Genomic DNA, 24,957 nt, shown 5'->3' with positions numbered 1-24,957 from the left:
TATTAAAAAGTAGTGAACATACTTGTACCAGTAAATAAATATTTGTTTTGGTTATCAGTTACTTCCATAGGAGACATTTTAGATAGTGGAATTACCAAATCAAAATGAATGCAGTTTATAGGATCTCAAAACATTTTGCCAAACTCTTCCAGAAAATTAATTTATATTTCTACTATCAAATTGTCATTTCCTCCATAGGATGCTTATGAAGTATATTCAGCTGTACCATCACTGGTTTCTAAATCCTAAATATCCGATTTATGAAACCCAGCTAGCCATAAAGGTATAAAATCAAATTTTGGCCTGTAGTAAGTTTATATACATACACTATATACTATGTCATAAAAGTTTTCTGTGATACTGATTAAATCATGGTTTTGTATTCATTGTGGCTTCTTATTTTTTAAGTACTCACCCCTTTTATGCCTCCTGATTAACTTTAAAATCACCTGTATTATTTCAATTAAATTCTATTGGAATATTCATTTCAGTACCTATAATACCTGGTACTGAAAGAAAATGGTAATGACAATATGGTATCCGATATAATAAAAGGCTAATATGCAAATCAGCCAAGCAGTGCGACGACCAGTCACTGTGATGCGTACTGACCACCAGGGGCAGATGCTCAACGCAGGAGATGGTCAGTACGCTCCCATAGAGGGAGCACTGCTCAGCCAGAAGTTGGTCTTATGGCTGGTGAGCGCAGCAGTGGTGGTAGCAGCACTAAGGATGTCCAACTGCTGGCTTATGGGAAGCGGGCCTAAGCCATCAGTTGGACATCCCCCAAGGGCTTCCCAGACTGCAAGAGGGCATGAATTTAATGCACCAGGCCTCTAGTATCTAATAGCTTTAAAGTTATTTATATTCTCATAAATGTCTTACTTAACTGGATATTTTATTTGTTGCTATTTTTTGGGACTTCTTTATTACATTGTTTTAACTCGTTATTGCTTTTTTAGTTAATGTAAAATTTTTATGGAAGCATATCACAGAACAAGTGCACCAACTAGTAAGTTCAAACAGTTCAGTGAATTTTCTAAAAGTGTACACATCCACTTGACCACCAGGATAGGTATGGAACATTTCCAGTACCCTGGAGTCCCCTCACACTTCCTTCACATAACTGTTAGCCTCAGGGGTAACTTTTCCTGACTTCCAGCACCATAGTTTCAGCTTTTTTTTCTTCTTCTTTAACCATGGATTTCTGCATTATATAATCAATCTTTCATAACTTCTTTTGCTGAACATACTGAGGTGTCATGTGTATAATTCAATCTTAACCTCAGTGCTGTGTACTTTTTCATTGTGTTTATCCACTTTGTATTATACCATGCATAATCCAATTTATAGTTGAACATTTAGGTTATTTCCAGATTGGGGCTATTATGAATAGAGCCTCTCTGAATAGTTTTGTACATACTTTTAGTGGAATGTATTATACTTTTCAGTTGGATATATAATTAGAAGAATTGCTGGGTCCTAGAGTTGATATATTCAACCTTATTTAGATTTTTCATTTTTCCACAGTGGTTGTGCCAAATCATACTATCAACAGTATAAGGAGAGCTCCAGTTGTTCTAGGTCATTGTTAATGCTTGATGTTATCTTCAACCCATTTTGAAGTATTAGTATCACCTGGTAAAGGGCTTTTTTATGCTTTTTTTAAAATTGAATTTATTGGGGTGACATTGGTTAATAAATCCATACTCTTATTTCTGCTTTATTTGTTAGTTTATTAGATTCTGATTGGCTTATTTCACATAGCATAGTACTCTCCAGAATCCATCCATGCTGTTGCAAAAGGTAAGTTTTCCCTTTTTTTTTTATGGCCGAGTAGTATACCATTGTGTGAATATATCACAGCTTTTGTATTCACTCATCTGTTGATGGGCACTCGGGCTGCTTCCAAATCTTGGCTATCCTAATATATGTAAAAACCCAGGGTCTGTAATGACCAAAAGCTTGAGTGAACACCAGAAGTCAGTCCTGCCCTGACTGCCACCACTACGGGCATGGTGACCCAGCACTAACTGCCGAGGAGGCTGCAGATCAGGCCCAGAGAGAGAGGAAGGGTCTGATCCACACCCTCCATAGCAGCTTTGATTAGCCCTTGCCTCTCTTTCTCTCTGGGCTTCACCAGCAACCTTGCCTCTCTCTGGGCCTCTACGGAGGCTGCTGATCAGCCCTGCCTTTCTGATCAGGCCCAGAGATAGGCCTGGAGACACTGACTGACATAGAAACAAAGCAGTCAGAACCAAATCTGAGTGAAATGTGAGGAGCCAATGGCTGCCTAGGAAGCAAAGCTTTTGATGCTGTCTAGCATAGAAACCGACCAATCAGAACCTAATCTGGGTGAACTGCATAAGCAGAACCTAAGGTGGGGGCTGAGGAGGGGTTTTAAGGTCAACAGCTGTTTGGTGTAAGGTGTAAGAAAGCGGTTCAATTTTTTAAAGACCGGTTTGGCAGTATAGTGTATATGGCTGGCTGTCAGTCCAGATATAGGGATTATATATTTTTGTCTGCTAAGAGCATCTCCTTCCTGCTGAAAAAGGCTTCCTCTCCCCCCATTTAAGCAATCCTATCCTATGTAATCTATCTATACTAATAAAAGAGTAATGTGCTAATTAGGCTGGATCAACCAGCCATCTTCTGAATGTATGACTTTCTTCTGGACAAAGCCATGGTGGTGGGTGCTGAGACAGGCAGTTAGGGGCGATCAGGCCATCAGGGGAGGGCCATTGGGGGCGAGATCAGGTGGTCAGGCAGGCAGAGCAATTTGGGGTGAGATCATGCCAGCAGGGGAGGGCAGTTAGGAGCAATTAGGCAGGCAGGCAGAGGGGTTAAGGGCAGGCAGGTGAGCTGTTAGGAACTTGCTGTCCCATGTTGTGTTAGGGACTTCTGATTGGAGAGGGTGCAAGCCAGGATGCACACACCCATTTAGCCCAAGTTTCAAGAGCTAATATGCTAATTGGAACAACAGAATGACCATTTGATGATCTTCCAAATAACATTCTGAATGAAGCCAGAGCTGGCAGGGCAGAGGCAGCTGGGTTTTTAGGACCGAGGCCCTTGGATGAATTTTGTGCATCGAGCCTCTAGTTGTAAATAATGCTGCAATAAACATATGGATGCTTATATTCTTTCAAACCAATGTTTTGGATTCCTTCAGATATATTCCCAGAATGGAATTGTTGTGTAATAAGGCAGTTCCATTTTTTATGTTTTGAGGATACTCCATACTATTTTCCACAGTAGCTGCCCCAATCTGCATTGCCACTAACAGTGCACCAGGGTTCCCTTTTCTCCACATTCTCTAGCATTAATTTGTTGATTTATTGATAGTAGCCATTCTGACAGGCATGATGTGATATCTCATAGTGGCTTTAATTTATATTTCTCTGATAACTAGTGATGGTGAGCATCTTTTCATGTGTCTATTGCCCATCTGCATGTCCTCTTTGGAGAACTGTCTATTCGGGTCCTTTGCCCATTTTTCATTTAGCTTGTTTTCTCAGTGTTGAGTTGTATAACTTATAAATAAATTTTAGAAATTAACTCCTTATCAGATGTATCATTGGTGAATATGTTCTCCCATTCAGTGGGTTGTCTTTTCATTATGTTCATAGTTTATTTGATGTACAGAAGCTTTTTAGTTTAATTAGTCCCATTTCATCAGGAAAAAAATATATATTGCCATGAAAAATATCTGAGATTTTACTTCCTATGTTTTCTGGAATTTTTATGATTTCACAACTTACATTTAAGTCTTTAATCCATTTTGAGTTTATTCTGGTGTATGGTGTAAGGAGGTGGTCTAGTTTCATTCACATTGTGGTTTTGGTTTGATTGTTCCTGATAAACTTGACCAGCATTTCAAATGCTTATTGGCCACTTGTATTATCTCCTTTTGTGAAGTATCTGTTGGTATTTATTGCTCACTTTTGCATTGGATTGTATGCCTTTAGTCACTGGTATGTAACATTCTTTCTGTATTCTACACACAGATCCCTTTTCAGATGGATAGTAGATATCTAAATACTTAAAATTTTATTGTTTAACTTTTTATATTTTCATGGATTATCTATCTGGAATTGATTCTCCATATGAATATCCAATTAACCCAGCAACATTTACTGAAGAAAAACTATTATTTTCCAAATACATTGCACTGTTATCATTGTCATCAGCTGATAAGTGTGTGTGTGTGTGCGCACACATGTGCTTCTGGACTCTAGTCTGTTCCGTTAGTCTATATTTTAAAGATGTGCCAGTAACATGCCATGTTCATTACTATAGGAAATCTGTTTACTTCATATTTTATATTTGTGCCTCTTAATGAGAAATTCTTAGAGAAAATGGCTTTCTTCATGGTTAGTTTTTGCTTACTAAGGCTAGAATACCTTTAAATAATTATTTTCCAAATTTATTTCTTCTGATTAACATTCCTAATACAATAATAATCAAAGCAGTTTTCTCATTTTAGTGAGAATGTTAAGTGTGATGGCCTTTGTTTATAGTGTTTTAAGAATTTACATTAGGAGTATCTGATCAACTTAATTAGGTTCTTTTCTAACAGTTAAAATGTTTATTAAACCCATGAATTTGTTTTTATATTAATAACCTAATATCGTATACTTTGTAATCTTGATGATTTTTCAGATATAACTAAATTTGGTTTAACATTTTATTTAAATGTTTCCTTCTAATGAGATTGGTTTTAAGCTTATGCTAGTTTTTCAAATGAATTTGAAAAGCTCATTTCCATCTTTTTCTAGTTTATCTTAATTTTGGAATGATGAATAGTATCTGCTTTAATATCAGTGCAATATTTAAGTAAGACAATATATGTAAAGCATTTAGGTCAATGTCTGGAACATAAGCACTCTAACATCTAGCTGCTATTCTAGCTCATGCTGTTTCTTATTTCTATTTTCTGCAACAGTTTATTTAGAATGGGAAATAACTGTTCCTTGGAACTAAAACACCAATAAGTCATCTAGGCCTGGAGGCTTTTGTAGAAGAAACTCAGTTTTTTACCTCTAATTTCCTCCTAGCTGATTAGTCTAGTCAGGCTTTTAGCCTTTTCTGAATTAAAGATTTTTTCCCTCTAATGTTTACTTTTATTCTCTTTAAATTAGATGTGATTAATTTTTTTTCTGACCAAAATCACCTCTTATATTTGACAATTGCATACTTTTCTTTTTGTTGTTGTTTTTTGGGATTTTTGTTGTTAATCCTCAACTGAGGATATTTTTCCCATTGAGTTTTGGAGAGAGTGGAAGGGCAGGGAGGAGGAGGGAGGGAGAGGGAGAGAGATGCATCAATTGGTTGCCTCCCACATATGCCCCAATCTGGGCAGGGATCAGACCTATAACCCTTGACTGGGAATCAAACCATAATGCTCTAACCACTGAGTGACACCTGACAGGGCATGTTTTTCTTCTTTTTCTTTTAAAAAAAAAAAAAAGTTATTGATTCAAAGAGAAAAGAAGTGGGGGGGAGGGAAGACATAGATGTGAGAACGCAACATCAGTTGGCTGCCTCCTACACACCCTTAATAGGAATCGAGCCCACATATTGCCTGACCAGGAATCGAACTGATCACCTTTTTAGGTGCACTGGACTACACCTAAGCAACTGAGCTACACAACCAAGGTAATGACTATATATTTTTCTGATTGGTTAATTTCTATTTCCTATTTTTTCAGAGTTCTTTTTTCACGTTTAACTTTTTTTTCTCTTTTAAGACAGTGGTTCTCAATTTTTTTAATGCCTAAACTCTTCAATGCAGTTCCTCGTGTTGTGACCCCCCAACCATAAAATTATTTTCGTTGCTACTTCATAACTGTAATTTTGCTACTGTTAATGAATTGTAATGTAAATACCTGTGTTTTCCCATGGTCTTAGGCTCTACAGCAGCAGTTTTCAACCTGTGGGTCGCCTAAGACCAGAGGGACTGTGGCTCATGGGAGCTAAGAATTTTCAGTAACCACGAGAGGCTCACCCTGATGACAGCAACTGGCGTCCCTCCTTGGTCTAGTGCCCCCACTCATCTGCTCCACCATCCTACCAGGGCCAATGCCTGCCATGTTCTGCGTGCCCCCCCCCACCCCCCCCCGGTGGTTGTTCTGCCATTTGGTCTTTTTGCATATTAGGGTTTTCATGTATTTTCCTAGCTCCAATTACAGTTAGGGCAGATACTTATTGAGAATACTGAGAAGCTAAGCATAGTGAGTTACATAGGCCCTCACCTACTTACCAGGTGTTTGGAATTTATTTACCATACCATGCTTCAATGTCCTTACCTATCTGGTATGATAATAGATAATACTGGGACCTACCCTCTTCAGTTTTTGTGAGGGTAGGTCCCATTATTATCTATTACCAAAGAAGTTAATACAAATAAAGCTTCTAGGACAGTACTTAGCACAAAGCCATAAAAGTTAGCAATTATTATACAGATCTTTTTTTTGAAAGTACTTTGTCAATAAAACAATATTTCCTTTTCCCCAGATAATTCTTTTTCTTCAAAGGTAAGGATCTACAGTGAATTATTTACCAAGAGCTATGTATATACATGACCTTTTCTGTCCCTCCCTCTCCCTATACTGTTGATCTCAGAGTTGGAGGTGTCCCTTCTCAGCTGCAGCTGAGGGTGTGTTTTTCCTGCCTACGGTGTGGGGTTTTGTTTTTTTTTTCCCAAATGAAATGCAACTTGAGATACTTGTGTTGCATTTAATCCTGCTTATTTTTTTTTTTAAATATATTTTTTATTGATTTTTTACAGAGAGAAAGAGAGAGGGATAGACAGTTAGAAACATCGATGAGAGAGAATCATCGATCAGCTGCCTCTTGCACACCCCCTACTGGGGATGTGCCTGCAACCAAGGTACATGCCCTTGACCGGAATCGAACCCGGGACCTTTCAGTCCGCAGACCAACGCTCTACCACTGAGCCAAACCGGTTTCGGCTAATCCTGCTTATTAACAAGCATTGTGCTCTGCCCAGTGTGGCTCAGTTTCTTAGAGTGTCATCTCATACCAGAAGGTGGCAGGTTTGACTCCTGGTCAGGGCACATGCCCCAGTTGCAGTTTTGAGCCTCAGTCAGGAATTGTACAGGAGGCAACCGATTGATGTTTCTCTCACCTCAGTGTGCCCCCCCCCCCCCCTTTAAAATAAGGAACAAGGATTGTGGCATATTGAAAGTGTCAATCTCCTTCCATAAATCAATTAAACAGTTTCTAATTTCCCATTCTCTGTGCTTCTGTAGTTATTAAGAGCTCAAACCTCAGTATTTTCTCAGTGTGACCCTACCCCAAATCCTGAATGCTGAGTTTATGAGAAATTATACCTACTCTAGCCTGAGCACATGAGTTTTCCTTTTCTAACAGTATTGGCACCCACTGTTTGTGGCTCCTTAACTAACGCTATGAGGCCCTGCTAGTTTGCCCAATATAGCCACTTTCACATTAGAGTCTGCTAAATCTAAATTAGCTACGATGACACGCTTTAACATCCTCAAAAACAAATGATTCTCTAAAATAGAAGCTCCTACCTACGTGTAAGCCACTAAGTTTGCATACTAGCATTTCAAATATAGCTTTATAACAAAAATAGGAAACTTCTGAAGATTAACAAAAATTTAAAGCAGAAGAAAAAATTTATTCATGATTTCAAAATGTTTGGGGATTTGATCTTTTCATCTTATTTAGAAAAAGTTAAAATAGAAAATAATAAAAAAGGAGTACAAGCTAATTCTTTGGAGTATAAGCTGATGCAAGGAAGCCAGCCACACCAGTGACAGGCCGTCATCTTACAGCTTCTGGATCAGAATGGCAGAAGCCCCGCCGCCTCCATTGCAGATACTGGCAAGACCATATTCTCCCTGTTTCAAGGCGTGAACCAAATGAGTGACAAGCCTGGCTCCAGACATCCTAGGAGTAAGAAAGCATTTTGATTCTTTAATGAAGTAATAGAACGTATAAGTACCCAAAAGTTCTTTTCTAAATTCTTTAAAAGTTTTATTACCATTAATCATAGCTGAATTTTGTTACTTTTCTTAAACTGGGGACACTTGTTTTAATAATGGTTATGGTTTTTCTAAAGGTCCAAGCATAGACTTTAATTTTAAACCTTCTAAATAAAATATTCATTTTCAAGAAACAAATGTTACAGATCTGTGTTCAGTGTTCAGTCTATCATAAATGGTGTTTGCCTTATGAAGGGTAAGAAAGAAATCTGTTTAACACAGAGTAATAGGAGTTATCATGAAACACTCTTAGATAGAAACACGACGGCATCCATTAATCTACTTAGAGATTTTTCGTTGTGATTTTACCTACCCAATTGGATGTCCCAGAGAAACAGCTCCTCCGTTGATATTCACTTTCTGGGGGTCAATCTCCAGCATCTTAATGTTTGCTAGTACAACCAGACTGAAGGCTTCATTTACTTCCCACATTGCAATATCATCTTTTTTCAGTCCTGCAGCTTTAAGAACCTAAAAATGTTTTACATATTATGTTCAAGTAATTAATCAAAACTTGTTTATATATATTTCAGAGAGGAAGGGAGAGGGAGAAAGAGATAGAAACATTAATGATGCCAGAGAATCCCTGATCGGCTGCCTCCTGCACACCCCACACTGGCGATTGAGCCTGCAACACTGGCATGTGCCCCTGGCCAGAATGCAACCCAGGACCCCCCAGTCCGCAGGCCGATGTTCTGTCTACTGAGCCAAACCAGCCCGGGGCCAAAACTTTTCTTACATAGAACATCAAACCTCAAGGAAAGGTAGGGGAGGGTGGGGGTAAAGGGGAGAGATCAACCAAAGGACTTGTATGCATGCATATAAGCCTAAACAATTTGGGGGAGGGGAGGGGTAAGAGCATGAGTGGAGAGGTTGGGGGGTAATGGGGGAATAAGGACACATATGTAACACCTTAATAAAGAAATTTTAAAAAACTTGTTTTCTTGCCGAAACTGGTTTGGCTCAGTGGTAGAGCGTCAGTCTGCGGATGAAAGGTCCCGGGTTCGATTCCGGTCAAGGGCATGTACCTTGGTTGCGGGCACATCCCCGATAGGGGGTGTGCAAGAGGCAACTAGTCGATGTTTCTCTCTCATCGATGTTTCTAGCTCTCTATCTCTCTCCCTTCCTCTGTAAAAAAATCAATAAAATATATTTTAAATAATTAATTAAATAAAAAGCTTGTTTTCTTGAAATTCTGCAATTTTGGTTTTATTTTTCATATATTTCATTTTATTTTTCAATTATCTTTTCAAAGAACTGGCCCTTGGTTTCATTGATATTTTGTATCATTTTTCTAGACTATTTCATTTATTTCCACTCTGATATTACCGTATTTTTCGGACCATAAGACGCACCGGACCATAAGACGCACCAGTTTTTAGAGAAGGGAAATGAAGAAAAAAAGATTCTGAAACAAATAGTGTCCTAAAATATTTTATGTGCATTAAAACCCAACATCACAGTCATAAACACATGTAATCAACCCTGTAAACAGCAGCATTTAGAACCATTTTAGAGCCGGGCAAGCACACAGAGACCACAGAGAGCCGGGCAAGTAAAAAAACTTTTTTTTTTACAGTATATGTGTAGGCTATATTTGGACCATAAGATGCAGGGACTTTTTCCCCCCACTTCTGAGGGGGAAAAAGTGCGTCTTATGGTCCGAAAAATACGGTAATATCTTTCTACTCACTTTGGGCTTTGTTTGTTGTACTTTTTCTAGTTCCTTTAGTTATAATGTTAGATTGTTTAATTTTTTTGAAATCCTCACCCGAGGATATGCTTTTTATTGATTTCAGAGAGAAAGTGGGAGAAACATCTGTACATGCCCCAACTGGGGATTGAATCTGCAACCTAGGTATATGCCGAGAATAAAACCAACCACCTTTCAGTGTACCGGAAGATGCCCTAAACCAGTAGTTCTCAACCTTTCTAATGCCGCAGCCCTTTAATACAGTTCATGTTGTGGTGACCCCCAACCATAAAATTATTGTCGTTGCTACTTCATAACTAATTTTGCTACTGTTTGAATTGTAATGTAAATATCTGTGTTTTCTGATGGTCTTAGGGGACCATGCTAATGGTTCTCAACCTTGGGTTGCGACCCATAGGTTGAAAACCACAGCTGTAGAATTACTGTGAATTATTTATTTAAATTATGTTACCTGTTTAAAGTCTTTTTAAATTAAGTATCTCTTGTTTTGGTAGTTCCTCATAGCCAGGAAAGTGTTGTGACTGTAATGATTATCTTTTTTTTTTTTTTTTAATATATTTTATTGATTTTTTACAGAGAGGAAAAAAGTGGGAGAGTTAGAAACATCGATGAGAGAATCATTGACCAGCTGCCTCCTGCACACCCCCCAATGGGGACCTGCCCGCAACCAATGTACATGCCCTTGACCGGAATTGAACCTGGGACCTTTCAGTCTGCAGACCGACACTCTATCCACTGAGCCAAACCGGTTTCGGCTGTAATGATTATCTTTATAAAATATTGCTAGTCCCTTTTTCTTTAGATGTTTTTATGTTGTGAGCAACAGTAAAATTAACAAGAAACTGTTCTCTCTTCCTCCATTGAGCTTAGGTCAGTGGTTGACAGTCATTAGTCAATAGAGCCAAATATCAACAGTACAACAACTGAAATTTCTTTTGAGAGCCAAATTTTTTAAACTTCTTCTAATGCCACTTCCTCAAAATAGACTTGCCCAGGCCATGGTATTTTGTGGAAGAGCCACACTCAAGGAGCCAAAGAGCTGCATGTGGCTCACGAGCTGCAGTTTGCCAACCTCTGATTTAGGTAACTTTCTAAGCTGTGGAATTCAAGCAGCTTCCTCTATTCCAGCAGCACAGACAAAACATGGCACCCAGGTGTGAACCACTTCTCTAACTCTCAGCATCTAGCCTGCCTCAGGCACTCTTGCCCTTTTTTATTTTTTAATTCTCTTGGGTATACTGGTATACATAGGACTGAAATTCTTGGGTCATTTGGTAGCTCGTGGGGTTTTAAATCTTTATTCTTGAGAGTGTTACAGATGACCTTTTTGCCTCCCTTCACCGACATCCCTCCCCACCCCAGGCCTTCACTACCCTGTGGTCTGTGTCCTTGGGTAATGCATGTGTGCATATATGTTCTTTGGTACTCTCTTCACACCCCAGCTCCCTCCTTCCCTCTGAATGACTGGTTCTATTTTATTCATCAGTTTATTTTGTTCAATTTGGCAGAATGGAGTATGTTCTTACCTTAGGTACAGCATATGCAGGTGCAATTGGAAAATCAATAGGTTCTACAGCAGCGTCAGCAAATGCTTTATAAAAAAAATAAAAAGCTTTTAAAATCTTCTTTATACGCACCCAGAGGTCTAACAACTGCTATATATAGGGTGTCCCCCCAAAAATGTACACACATACTTAGAATAATTATAAAGCTAGTGCTTATTGAAATACATCTCATTTTCAAAACTGATCTATGAGTTTTTAAAGTGTGTATACATTTTTTGGGACACCCTGTATAATATGCAAATTTCCTATCCCCTGAAATAAATGTAAATGTATTTGTTCCATTCTACACTTTATAAACCACTGAATTTCACAAGTGGGAGAGGGCGGTTAGGGGAAATTTGCCTCCAGGGACATTGGTGTTAACTAGAGATATTTTTAGTTGTCCTAACGGGTACAATGCCACTTATTATAGTAACTAGTAGTAGAGGCCAAAAAACGAACCTGCAGTGCACCCAAAAAACAAAGAATTTATTGTAAAATATCAATAGTGCTAAGGTTAAGAAACTATGATTTAAACAAAAAATAAATTTAGTCACAAGGTTTTTATAAAGTAACAAAATTTCTGTTTAACTCCTTATGAAGAAGGCAAGGGAAGGCAAGGCAGATTTTACAGCTGAAGACAGGCTTAAGGAAACCTAGGGTATGCCCAGCCCAGAAATAATAATAAGTGGAAGAACATCTAGACTTGTTATTTCTAGACTCTTCATCCCATGTTCTTTTTATGAATATGGGATTTTATCTGGCTACCATTCCCTATCGTGCCCGGGTAAAATAAAACATGCACCCCCTCATTTTCCATGATAGGAAAAGATTGTTATAGCTTACTATCATATAAAGAAAATTATAATAAAAATGTTAAGGTAGCTTCTATCCTTTTTTAAAATATGTAGTAGTTATATTCTGTCCCAAAGCACAACATATGTAGCTACAAATAGCTTCAATATTATGTATTACTGACAAGGAAACTCAGTTTCAGGAACGGCCTGCAGAGGTTTAGGAGTAAACAAGTTCAGAACATTCTCTACCTGCTACTCTTGCCAGTGGTTTGACATTGAGTCTCTTGGCTGCATCTGCAGTCATCAGAACCACCGCGGCTGCTCCGTCATTCAGCGTGCTGGCGTTGGCAGCGGTGACTGTGCCTGAGGGCATCAACGTGCATGAATTCAAAACATCCTCCACACCGAGTTCCCTTGGTTCGATTAAACAATTCCTATCCAGTGCTGCCTATGTTGCTAGATGCACAGAAAGTTGCAAATACAGAGGGATAGCTCCTGCCCTTTGGAAACCTATATATAACTATGACAATTATAATGTAAGAATGCTGTTTTATGTTAATTTTTATAACATCTTATTCAGAGCTAGCTCTGAAACACATGCATGATGGCACTGGGCAAATACTGGTTTTCTAATTCCTAGTATTGATCTACTAAAGGCATTAACTGTTACACAATTTTAAATGTACTTTGGATAAATATTAGTTTTCTTAATTTCACTTGAGCCTGATGTATTGAAAATGTTAAATAGTTCTTAGATGTTTTCTATAATTATTTTTAAAAATCCTTAGGCAATTCCAAGACTAGATATAATATAAATACTCCCATTTTTTCTTATGCTTCATTTCTTAATACTAACCGTTTTCTTTCTGGAAAACTGTCTTCAGCTTTGGAACTTTGCTAAAATCAACACGTTTATATTCTTCATCTTCTTTTACCACTACATCTGGTTTACCTAAAACAAACATCTTTTAGGTTATCACCAATCAAGACAACAATTAGGTGCCTAGTAGTCTGTGCCTCCCTTTGTATGCCATCATACCTTCAACAGTCCCAGTAAATCCTATTGTACAGTCTACCATCTGTAGCCTGTTAGTGTCTTCATCTTCTATTCAGACACATCCTGTTCTCCTGTCTCCCCATCTCCCTCGGTAATCACAGATCCCATTCTCCTGACCCAGGGGTAGATGTCTGCCCTAGGCTGGGTAAGCCCTAATAGTCTATCGTGCTGGAATGGAAATGCAACCTAAACCAGGTAAATGAACCTTTGCTGTGGGTTTATTCTGGAGCTGGTCAGGAGCTCTCTTTGAGCTATGAATAAAGGCAGAAATTTACGAAGCCTGAGCAAATTTTAATGAAATCTATATTAAATTGGGTTGAACTATCTGAAATGGCAACAGTTCCCTTAACTAAGCAGAAAAGTCGGTGTCCTCAGTTGAAATGAAAAAGATTAAAATGTACTCAATTTAGTTCTAGCCACTTTGGCTCAGTAATAGAGCGTCAGCCCACGGACTGAAGGATGGCGGATCCATTCTCGTTAAGGGCACATACCTTGGTTGAAGGCAACCAATCAATGTGTGTCTCTCATATCAATGTTTCTCTCTCTGTTTCTCCCCCTCCTTTACAATCTCTAAATATCAATGGAAAAAATATCCCCAGGTGAAAATTAACAAAAGAACTAAAACTTAAATGTAAAAATTTTGCAACATGTAAAGTCTACTAAAAATTAAAATATATTTGGAACATTATCACTCTACCTTTTACTGTAATTGTGACAGGAATAACTTCATTTCCAAACTTCCCAGCTTCCCATGCTGCTTTACTTCTGGTGTAGGAGTTAATAGCATAAGTATCCTGTTCATCTCGTGAAATATTCATCTTTTTTGCAGTATTCTCAGCACAGTTACCCTGAAAAAGTTGAAATTTTTTAAAAAATTAACTTTGCATACCTTATAAAATATACATTATCTTTGCACAACATAAAAAAGCAGTTTTTTAAAATATACTCTTCTGTACTAGGTAACTTTTCACTCATGTCTCATCTTCAACTACTTGAATTAGCTCAGCTATTTTGAAGGCAAATAATTAAATAGTTATAGAATCCATTATTAGAAATCAGAAAATGCTCTACTCCAGTGTGCAGCAATTTACTCAATAGTTGAGCCAAGCTGATGTAATGAGCACAGAAAAATATTTTCTTCAAATGAATGGCTAAAATAGACATTTATAGAGCCCATCCTTCAACTTCTAAAATACATATAATTTAAGCCCAGCTGTCATAGCTCAGTGGTTGAGTGTCGACCCATGAAACAGGAGGTCATGGTTCAATTCCCAGTAGGGGGCATGCAGGAGGCAGCCAATCAATGATTCTCTCTCATCACTGATGTTTCTATCCCTTCCTCTGAAATCAAAATATATATATTTTAAAAGCAATAATTACCATATGAATTTTGTTGTAGACATCAGTTAGCCCATCTTTTACAATCAAATCTTCAAGCTTTACCCCACCATATGGAGTTGCTCCTCTGTTCATCACGTAGGGAACATTGGACATGCTCTCCATCCCACCTGCGACCATGACATCCTGATCAGCAGAACACACACAAAAGCAATGTCAATATACGTAAGTGCAAACCCATTGTACCCTTTACACAACTACAATAAACAAGTAATTTACATGGACTTTATTGAATACAAGAAGTACCCTCTTAACCCTGATGAAAGGAAATGGTCTACAATGTGTAATGACAATTAAGGTTAGAGTCGGGATCTGATGGCAACAGAGTAGGTGGGAGTTACACTCATCTTCCAGAACTAAACTGCAATTGCAACTAAAATATAGAGCAGTCTGCCAGAATAGCCAACTAAAGACTAGTTAATAGAAGTCGTATAACCAAGGATTTACAGAAGCCACACTGATTCTGGGAGGAAGGATGGAGAGACAGTTCTCAAGGGAGGCAGCTGAGAATCCTCAGGGATAGAGAGGCCATGCCATGCTCCACCACCCAGAATCAGGAGTAAGAAGCAGAGCCCACATAACATCTGGCTGTGAAAATCAACAGAGATCAGTCAACAGAGAGAGACAGGAGTCAAAATCTTTTTCTCGGCCACACCCCCTGGGCTCCAGTGGAGGAAGGGCAGCTCGGAGTGAACTACACGTGTCTGGAGAAAAAGAGTGGTGTGGCTTCAAGGACAGAGCTAAAGGGACAATGATCAGGATCCCTGTATTGAGTCCCTCGCCCATAAACACCTTCTTTCTTGGGTAAAGCACTCCCCTCCTCACAGTATCAATGCAATAGCCCCATCCTCTCAGTCCCCAGTGGTCCTGCCCTGCCGTGCTCATGCTCTGCAGGGAAGTCAGCTGCCTATGAACGTGGTACAGAGGTCCAGGAGGACTCCAGATGTCAGAGACTGAATTGTGTGGCTCTGGGGCAGGGGCCAGTTTGCCCTCACAAGCCTAACTGGTACAGAGCGCTCTCTTCACACAGCTAAATCTAAACTCCGCTAGCCTCACCCTGAGACCCGCACAAGGGAGAGCTCCTAGCTTAGTGCTCAAGGAGATGGTGCCCCTGGGTCCCACAGAACTCCTACTACATGGGGCCACCTACTGAGACAGAGAGACAGCAGAAAACGCCCCGAAAAGAGCAGGATAAGTCTTCATAAAAAGAAGTACATGGAGTACATGAAATGGAAGCAAGAAATCTGCGAGATCTAGAGTTCAAAAAGAATCACTATAAGGATGCTGAGAGAACTTAGTGAGAACTTCTACAGAATAAAAAATGACATAAAAACAAATTTTAAAAGACCATCATAAATGAATACAATATCTGAAATGATAAAGTTGCTACAAAGAAAATGATAGGCCAATAAACCTGATGAACACAGCTGAAAAAATCCTTGACAAAATATCAGCAAACTGAATCCAGCAATACATTAAAAAGATCATACACCGCCAAGACCGGTTTGGCTCAGTGGATAGAGCGTCGGCCTTCAGACTGAAAGGTCCCAGGTTCGATTCCAGTCAAGGGCATGTACCTTGGTTGTGGGCACATCCCCAGTAGGGGGTGTGCAAGAGGCAGCTGATCGATGATCCTCTCTCATCGATGTTTCTAACTCTCTATCCCTCTCATCCTCTCTATAAAAAATCAATAAAAAATATATATTTAAAAAAAAAAAAAAAAAAGATCATACACCATAACCAAGTGGGATTTATTCCAGGGATGCAGGTTGGTACAATAGCCACAAAGCAATTAATGTGACAAACCACAGAAATAAAAGGAAGGATAAATATCATATGAACATTTCAATAGATGCAGACAAAAATAATATAATCCAACACCCATTTATGATAATTAACACTCTCAGCAAAATGGGAATAAAAGGAACATAGCTCAGCATAATAAAAGCCATATATGACACACTCTGCCAACATCACACTGAATGGGCAAAATCTAAAATTTTTTACCTTAAGATTAAGAACAAGACAGAGCCTGGCCAGCATGGTTCAGTGGTTGAGCATCAACCTATGAACCAGGTCTTGATTCGATTCCCAGCCAGGGCACATGACCGGGTTGTGAGCTCGATCCCCAGTGTGGGGTGTGCAGGAGGCAGCTGATCTATGTTCTCTCTCATTTATGTTTCTATCTCTTTCTCCATCCCTTCCTCTCTTAAACCAATAAAAATAGCCGTAACTGGTTTGGCTCAGTGGAAGGAGCGTCAACCTGCAGACTAAAGGGTCCCAGGTTCAATTCCGGTCAAGGGCATGTGCCTTGGTTGTGGGCACATCCCTGGTGGGGGGTGTGCAGGAGGCAGCTGATCGATGTTTCTCTCTCATCGATGTTTCTAACTTTCTATCCCTCTCTTCCTCTGTAAAAAATCAAAACAATATATTTTTATAAAAATATACTTTTTTAAAAAGAACAAGACAAACATTCTAGTTTCACCATTCTTACTCAACACTAGGAGCCCAGAGCACAAACTTGTGCAACTTGAAAGGAATTGTGGGCCACAAGGCTGCGGGGCACAGGGGTGGGTGTTGGCTCATCCTCCTTGCCCCTGCCTGGCCCCTCCCACTGCGGCCCCTAGTACCTTGCCTGCCCTCAACCCTGCTCCCATGCACTGACTGCATTGGCCCCACTCGCACCCACTGAGAGTGCGGAGTGATTGGGGCTGGTGCTGTCATGGGTGTGAGTGGTGGCTGCTGCCCCAATCGCCCCTCAGGAGCAGGGAGAGGTGGAGAAGACCTCAGTGGCAACTGGGGCCAGCAGCTGCCGCTCACAACCGCTGAAGATGCCAAGCAATTGGCGCTGAGTGCTGGCAGGGGTGCAAGCGGTGGCTCCAGCACTGGTAGCAGGTGTGAGCATGGCCAGTGCCAGCAGCAGGTGTGAGCGCTATGTGGGACCATGCAGGAACAAAGAATTTTCAGCAACCACAGGCTCACCTCAATGACAGCAACTGGCGCTGCACCTTGGTTTGACACCCACTGCCCACCTGTTCCAACAACCCGCCACAGCCAACACCTGCCATGTTCTGTGCTCTGCTGCCAATGCCCACCATGGTCTGTGCACACCCCTGGTGGTCAGTGCATGTCATAGCAACCAGTTCAGCTGTTCCACCATTCATTCTATTTGCATCTTAGGGTTTTATATAGAGAGATAGTACTGGAAGTTCTACTCAGCGATTAGACAAGACGAAGAAATATCAAGCATCCAAATTGGAAAGGAAGAAGAAAAAACCATCATTATTTGCAGATGACATGATAGTGTGGATAGAGAATCCTAAAGATTATATAAAAAATAAAACTACTAGAACTGATAAATCAGTAAAGTAGCAGGATACAAAATAAATGTCTAGGAATCAGAGGCACTTTTATATGAACTATCAGGAAGGGAAACTTACACATCTAGAGGAAATGATGAACAACATAGACTGATGAATAAAAACAGACCCAGAGAAAGAGAAGCAGGGAACAGACTTTCAAACCTCAGAGGGAAGGTAGGGGAGGGTGGGGGTAAAGGGGAAGAGATCAACAAAATGACTGTGTGCGTGCATATGGGCCTGGCCAGTGGCCATGGACAACGGGGGGGGGGGGGGGGGGGGGGGGGGGGGAAGAGGGCATATGTAGGGAGGGGTTTGGGATGAGATTGGGGGGATGAGGACAATTATGTGATACCATAATCAATTTTTAAAAAAGGGGGAAACTTAGAAAAACAATCCCATTTATAATTGCATAAAAAATAACAAAGTAACAAAAGCAAAAGAATAAAAACGAAAAAATTTAAGTAAAATACCTAGGAATTAAGTTATTCAAGGAGGTAAAAGACCTGAACTTGGAAAATGATAAGACACTGAAGGAAGAAATTGAAGAAGATACAAGTAAATGGAAACATTATACCATGTTTGTGGATAGGAAAAATTAACACCATTAAAATGTCCATACTGATTTCTGGTGGTTTCAACCTCCCCACAACAACATGCCTCTCACAATCGATCGCCTTCATCCCTCTCCAGAAGACAGAGGAAACACAAGAGCACATGCCCAGTCAGAGCCCCAATTCCTACTTCATGGAAGTGAAATGCCCAGAATGCTATAAAATCACCATCATTAGCCACGCACAAACAGCCCTCTGTGAGCCTCCCGGAGGAAAAGCAAGGCTTATAGAGGATGTTCCTTCCGAAGGAAGCAGCTCGAAAAGCGCCTCACATCAAAATGAACACATTTGGCCTGGCCGCCGTGGCTCAGCGGTTGAGCATCAGCCTATGAACCAGGTTATAGGTTTGATTTCCAGTCAAGGCACATGTCCAGGCTGCAGGCTCAGTCCCCAGTGTGAGGCATGCAGGAGGTAGCCAATCAAAGATTCTCTCTCATCATTTATGTTCCTATCTTTCCCTCTCCCTTCCTCTCTGAAATCAATAAAAATATTTTTTAAGAAAAAACTTTTGGACAACAGCAAAACAAACAAAAATTTCCATACTCCCCAAAACAGTCTATTGATTTAATGCAAGTCCTATAAAAATACCAATGGCATATTTCACACAAATAAAATAATCCAAAAATGTATAGGGACCCACAAAAGACCCAAACAGCCACAGCAATCTTAGGAAAGAACAAAGTAGGAGGCATCATGCTACCTGACATTAAACTACACTACAAGGCCAAAGTAATCAAAACAGCATAGTACTAACATAAAAACAGGCCAAAACCTGAATGGAACAGAATAGAGACCCTAGAAATAAACTCATGCCTAAATGGTCTTTTATTATTGAAAAATAAGCCCAGGGCATTCAATGGGGTAAGAACAGTCCATTCAATAAGTGGTATTGGGAAAATTGGACAGATTAAAAAAAAAAAATGAAAGTAGACCGCCTTCTTATACTATACACAAGAATAAACTCAAAATGGGTAAAAAGATTTACATGAAGGATTCAAAACAATAAAACTCCTAGAAGAAAACATAAGCAGTAAAACCTCAGACATATCTCATAGCAATGTTTTTTATGATATATCTCCTCAGACATGAGTTAACACTCTACATGTAGTAATTCTGATGATAGAATGGCTATCATCAATAAATCCACAATGACCATAGTTGGCAAACCTTCATTCACTGTTGGTGGGAATGCAGATTTGCACAGCCACTGAGGACCCTCAAAAAAAATTAAAAATGGAACTACTTTATGACCCAGTGATTCCACTTCTGGGAACATATCTGAAGAAACCCAAAACACTAATTTGAAAGAATATATGAACCACCACCACCACCACCTCCCGCCATGTTCATTGCAGCACTATTTTACAATAGTCAAGATATGGAAGCAACCCAAGTGCACATCAATAAACAAGTGGAGAAAAGGCCGTGGTGTGTATGTACAATGGAATATTACTTGGCCATAAAAAGAAAAGAAACCTTACCATCTGTGACAGCATGGGTGGACCTAGAGAGTATTATGCTAAGTAAAATAAGTCAGTCAAAGTCAAAAACCATATGATCTCACTTTATGTAGAATCTAAAGGACAATATGAAACAAAAGAGAAATAGATTCATAGATACAGAAAACAGACTGATGGTTACCAGAGGGGAGTGGGCTTGGGGTGACTGGGTAAAAAGGGTGAAGCGACTAAGAAGTACAAATTGGAAGTTACAAAATACTCATGTGAAGTACAGCACAGGAAATATAGTCACTAATACTGTGATAACTATGGTGCCAGGTGGGTACTGGAAATACCTGGGAAACACTTTGTGAAATGTGTGACTATCTAACCACTAGGCTGTACACCTAAAAATAATGCAAAGTCATAATCAATGTGAACTGTAATTGAAAAAATAAACAATTTTTTTTAAAAGGAGTCAGATATTGTTAAGAACGCCAGAGCCCTGGCCAGTGTGCTCAGTTGGTTGGGTGTTATTCCGAACACCAGGAAGTTGCTGTTCAATTCCCACTTAGAGTACATGCCCAGGGTTGCGGGCTCTATCTGGGGTGGGGGGCATGCAGGAGGCAGCTGATCGATGTTTATCTCTCACATCAATGTTTCTCTCTCCCCCCACCCTCTTTCTCTCACTTCCTTGCTAAAAATTAAAAATCTTTTTTTAAAACTGCCAGGAGTCTTTCATATAAGACCATCTTCTGAAATTCCTACCTTCCCACCCTTCATTTTAAACTGCTAAAATTTAATGTCTTCTGAAAAACTAGAAATAATCAGTTTGCAGAACTAATCCTATTATTCCTCAATTGAGATGCTCCTCATCAACAGGATCTGCTTGATGATCTGACACGCAGCCCTTCCTCTCACCAGGTGTCCTCCACACACACCTGAGTGTTTGAGCTAGGATGTATGTCTGAGCCTCCTACTCCTCGGAGGGACTTCAGATGGCACATTACCAAGGCCGTGTGCAATCTGCCTCTCCCTCTCCAGGCTCATGCCCGGACCTGTCCTTCAGGTCACACAGAACTGGCTGAAAGGTCTTCAAAGACACCAGGACCATTCAAACACCTCTGCACTCTGAACCGTGCACAAGCGTGTGAAAACACGTACATTTCCTTTAAAACTAATCACAATGGCCACTTCATGCTTTGCTTGATCACGTATTTCCAGCCTTTCTTAGTACAGTTTCCCTTCCTTGTTTCGTGTTTTCCATTTATTGTGTATAGCTTTTATTAGTACTATTACAATGTATTGTAGCTATAGTTATACGTCAGATCTTCTCACTAAGCTCCTCTGAGTCCAAAAAACCTGTCATATCTATCGTCATGCCTGGCATATATAGAAGTTCAATAAATATTAATCAATTAACCTGTTATTACAAACCAACAATTTACATGAAAGGGCTAATTAAAGCAAACATTATTTTCAATTAGTTCAGTTATCCTGAAATTCTAAAAGCATTTTAATGTAGTACAAATAGCATTTGGTACAGAACCACAAAAATTCAACTGAGATAAAACTCTTTTTCATTTTAAGTTTTGTAACATCTAAACAATCTCATGACCATTTTCACCCACTGGTTTCATAAGGGTTTGGTAATATGCAATGTTAGTGTTAACTTATATGTAGACAAACAAACTCTCACAACCTTTGCAAACTGTAACTGCTTCAACTTTTATGCTTTTATGGAAAGCATTTGAAAATATCAAAATTTTAACATCTTCTGATTCAAAAATTTTCCTCTTGGGAATTTTTCCAACAGTCTTGCACATGATGATTTTTTAATGTTTTATTGACCGATTTCCCATGAATGTCACATAGTAAGTGCTCGGCTAATGTGAGACAGATGTAGAATTTGGAATTAATCCGGCTCTAGATTTTGTTTTTAACCACTGTACTATACTGCCTCCGTGGAAGTGATTCAATATGTATAAATCACAAAGATGTATGTATAGGGATACTCACTGCTGTGTTTAAAATTGTGAAGAACTGCCCTGGTCGGGGTGGCTCGGTTGGTTGGAGCTTAGTCCCATCCACCGAAAGGTTGTGGATTCGATTTCTGGTGGGAGCACATGCCCACGCTGCCAGTGTGATCCCCAGTCCGGTGCACACAGGAGGCAACCAATCGATGTTTCTCTCACATCGATGTTTCTCTCTCTCCCTCTCCTTTCCTCCCTCTCTCAAATCAATAAAAAAAAATTAAATAAATAAAATAGTGAAGAACTTGGAACTGCCTAAGTGTTCATTCAATAAGGACCCATAAAATATAGTTGTTTCGTTCAATACAAAACCATCTTATGTGCTGATACAGAAAGAATCTCCAAGACCTTAAGTGAGGCACAGAGTTTAAACAACTTGCCCAAAGTTCTCTGCTCTTGAGTGTCAGAATACAGAAGTGGTAAACAAGTCAGACACTCAGAGAGGGGTGAGAACAAAAAAGACTTATTTTTCATTTTATACTTTTCTATACCGTCAGGTTTTAGCATGTGCACATAATACTTATGACGTCTCTGATATGTTAGCTCAGAAATCACTATATTTTTTTGTTGGCTTGCCTTACAATGGAAACAAAGCAAAGCAGGAATATCATCAAGGGCACACAGAATTGTGGTTCTTGTATATGAAGAAACAATTTGCAAATATCTCAATCAATTTTTATCCTGGTGTGTTATGCCCGGATCAGTTGGGATGCACCAAGCAGGGATAGAGACATCCATTTTCTATTTTCAACCCTCTGGCTGTGTCTGTGGTCCTCTCAACCTCACTTCCCTCAACTGAAAAAAGGGTTAGATTTAATAAAGCCTATGTCTAGTCGCCCCACACCACAGCGTGTACTGCTATCTCTTGCTTGATCCCAAGTAAAGAGAAGATCTAAACTGGAGGCCAATAGAAACCTGTACAATTTAACAAGTGCACCTGGGCACACAGGAACTACAAATCAGTCATCAATTCTTGGGTCAATCAACTACTTGATTCCCAGCGTCAGCACCTTCTTCTCATGTATGACGAAATCCCTAACTCTGATAAATATAAAATTTATGATGTTTGAAATTACCAAGAATCTCAGAGAAAGACTCTAAGGGTCATCTGAAGACTAAAATATCTTGGCTGAAAACTACTTTTTATTATAAGATACTTCGGTATCATTTTGACCTCTATTTTAAAGGGATTAATGCACATTAGACACTCCTGAGTGTCTGAAAAAACACAGCAGCTATACTTAGGAGCACTTCTAAAGCATGAATGTGCTTAGATTTTTTGTGTCTTTTAGCGCTGTATATTATTTTAACTATAACATAGGAAAGAAGGTCCTTCTTACCTGATGTCCACACATAAGATTCTGAGAGGCCATCATGATGGCTTTCATTCCTGAGGCACAAACTTTGTTGATAGTGGTGCACGGTGTAGAAATAGGCAAGCCTAAAACCAAAACAGACAAGTCATAATTTTGAAAAACAAAGATACTCTTCAAACACAAACTGTAGAGCTAAAATTAATAGAGTATAAAACATGACTTCGGCCAATACAAGTCTGTACTTGTATTAAATTATATTATGCATTTAACTTTTCATTTAAGCTGAAATGACCTCCACTTGCCGTGTCAAACATTTGAAGTACGAAAGCCAAAATGTATCCCTCGTACCTGCACCCAGCACTGCTTGCCGTGTGGGGGCCTGTCCTTCCCCTCCTTGAATAACGTTCCCCATGTACGCTTCTTTCACTTCTTCTTTTGGTATCCCTTTTTCACAAAACAAAAAACAAAAATGCATTTCCATATTTTAGTCAATGGAATAATTAGTGGTTATTTAGTAAGGAACCTGACATTGTACAGCAGAAATGGCTTCTTTTTCTTGTCAGTTTTTGAGTTTCATTCCTAACTCTCTAGTACAAAAACCTCTTTACGAGGGAATTCAGAAATGCAGGCACTGAGTCATTTCTAAGTGTCACATATGTCCAAAATAAATGTGTTCCAGTCAATCCTGCCCTTTCACACAAAGAGCAAAGCAACCACTGACCTGCCTTTTCAATGGCTCCCTGAATGGCAATGGAGCCCAGCTTAGTGGCTGGCAGGGAGGAAAGGCTGCTCAGAAAAGATCCAATGGGTGTTCTTGTAGCACTTGCTATGACCACTTCCTGGTGAGACAGGAGATGATAGTAATTAGTATATTTAAATATCTTACCCAAATCATCCTTTATTAAATAAACATAATTCATAGACATTGTTATCCCAGAAACAGAGTTTTCTGAGTTAATCATCAAAGATTAAAATGATATCAAAACTTTAAATAATATGTTTTTATTGATTTTTAGAAAGAAGGAATCACCGATGAGAGGAACATCATTGATTGGCTGCCTCCTGCACACCCCAAACTGGGGATCGAGCCCACAACCCTGGCACGTGCCCTGACCAGGAAATGAATGGGCGACCTCTTAATTCCTGGGTTGACACTCTCAACTGCTGAGCTACACCGGCTGGGCATAATCTCAATATTTGAACAGAAGTAAAACTAGTCCGTTTAATGCTGGCACTTAATGATTTAAGATATAATCGAAAAATTTAAAACAAACCTACTTTAAAATAGGCATTGATCCTTCTCAGTTCTCCACAGGAGGTTTAAAACCAGAAGCTTAAGTTACAAATCTACTCCTTAGTCAAACGTTAAGAAATGATAACATTGCCATAACTGGTTTGGCTCAGTGGATAGAGCGTCGGCCTGTGGACTGAAGGGTCCCAGGTTCGATTCCGGTCAAGGGCATGTACCTTGGTTGCAGGCATATCCTCGATAGGGGGTGTGCAGGAGGCAGCTGATTGATGTTTCTCTCTCATCGATGTTCCTAACTCTCCCTCTCCCTTCCTCTCTGTAAAAAAATCAATTAAATTTTTAAAAAAAGAAAGAAATGATAACATTATCCTTGTTAATTGTATGATAACCCTAACCAAAGGGCT

At 39.5% G+C, this 24,957-nt stretch overlaps 1 protein-coding gene across 1 annotated transcript in view; it reads right to left on the bottom strand.

Moving 5' to 3' along the window:
• Positions 1-7,645: 7,645 nt before the first annotated feature.
• Positions 7,646-24,957, bottom strand: part of ACAT1 (acetyl-CoA acetyltransferase 1) — a 31,989-nt gene continuing 14,677 nt past the window's right edge. The window contains exons 3-12 of the mRNA XM_084895164.1: positions 24,026-24,143; positions 23,653-23,748; positions 23,329-23,429; positions 14,526-14,669; positions 13,843-13,993; positions 12,945-13,040; positions 12,338-12,451; positions 11,274-11,338; positions 8,347-8,504; positions 7,646-7,938 (exon numbers count right to left, since the gene is read on the bottom strand). Coding sequence (XP_084751290.1) covers positions 7,818-7,938; positions 8,347-8,504; positions 11,274-11,338; positions 12,338-12,451; positions 12,945-13,040; positions 13,843-13,993; positions 14,526-14,669; positions 23,329-23,429; positions 23,653-23,748; positions 24,026-24,143 — 1,164 coding nt within the window. The 3' untranslated portion in view covers positions 7,646-7,817. The remainder of the gene's footprint in view (positions 7,939-8,346; positions 8,505-11,273; positions 11,339-12,337; positions 12,452-12,944; positions 13,041-13,842; positions 13,994-14,525; positions 14,670-23,328; positions 23,430-23,652; positions 23,749-24,025; positions 24,144-24,957) is intronic.

This window comes from Pipistrellus hanaki (genome assembly GCF_964339955.1).
Source record: "Pipistrellus hanaki genome assembly, chromosome: 9".
NCBI classification, from domain to species: domain Eukaryota; kingdom Metazoa; phylum Chordata; class Mammalia; order Chiroptera; family Vespertilionidae; genus Pipistrellus; species Pipistrellus hanaki.
Note: the sequence above shows the minus strand (reverse complement) of the source record. Positions and strands in the feature narration are given on the sequence as shown.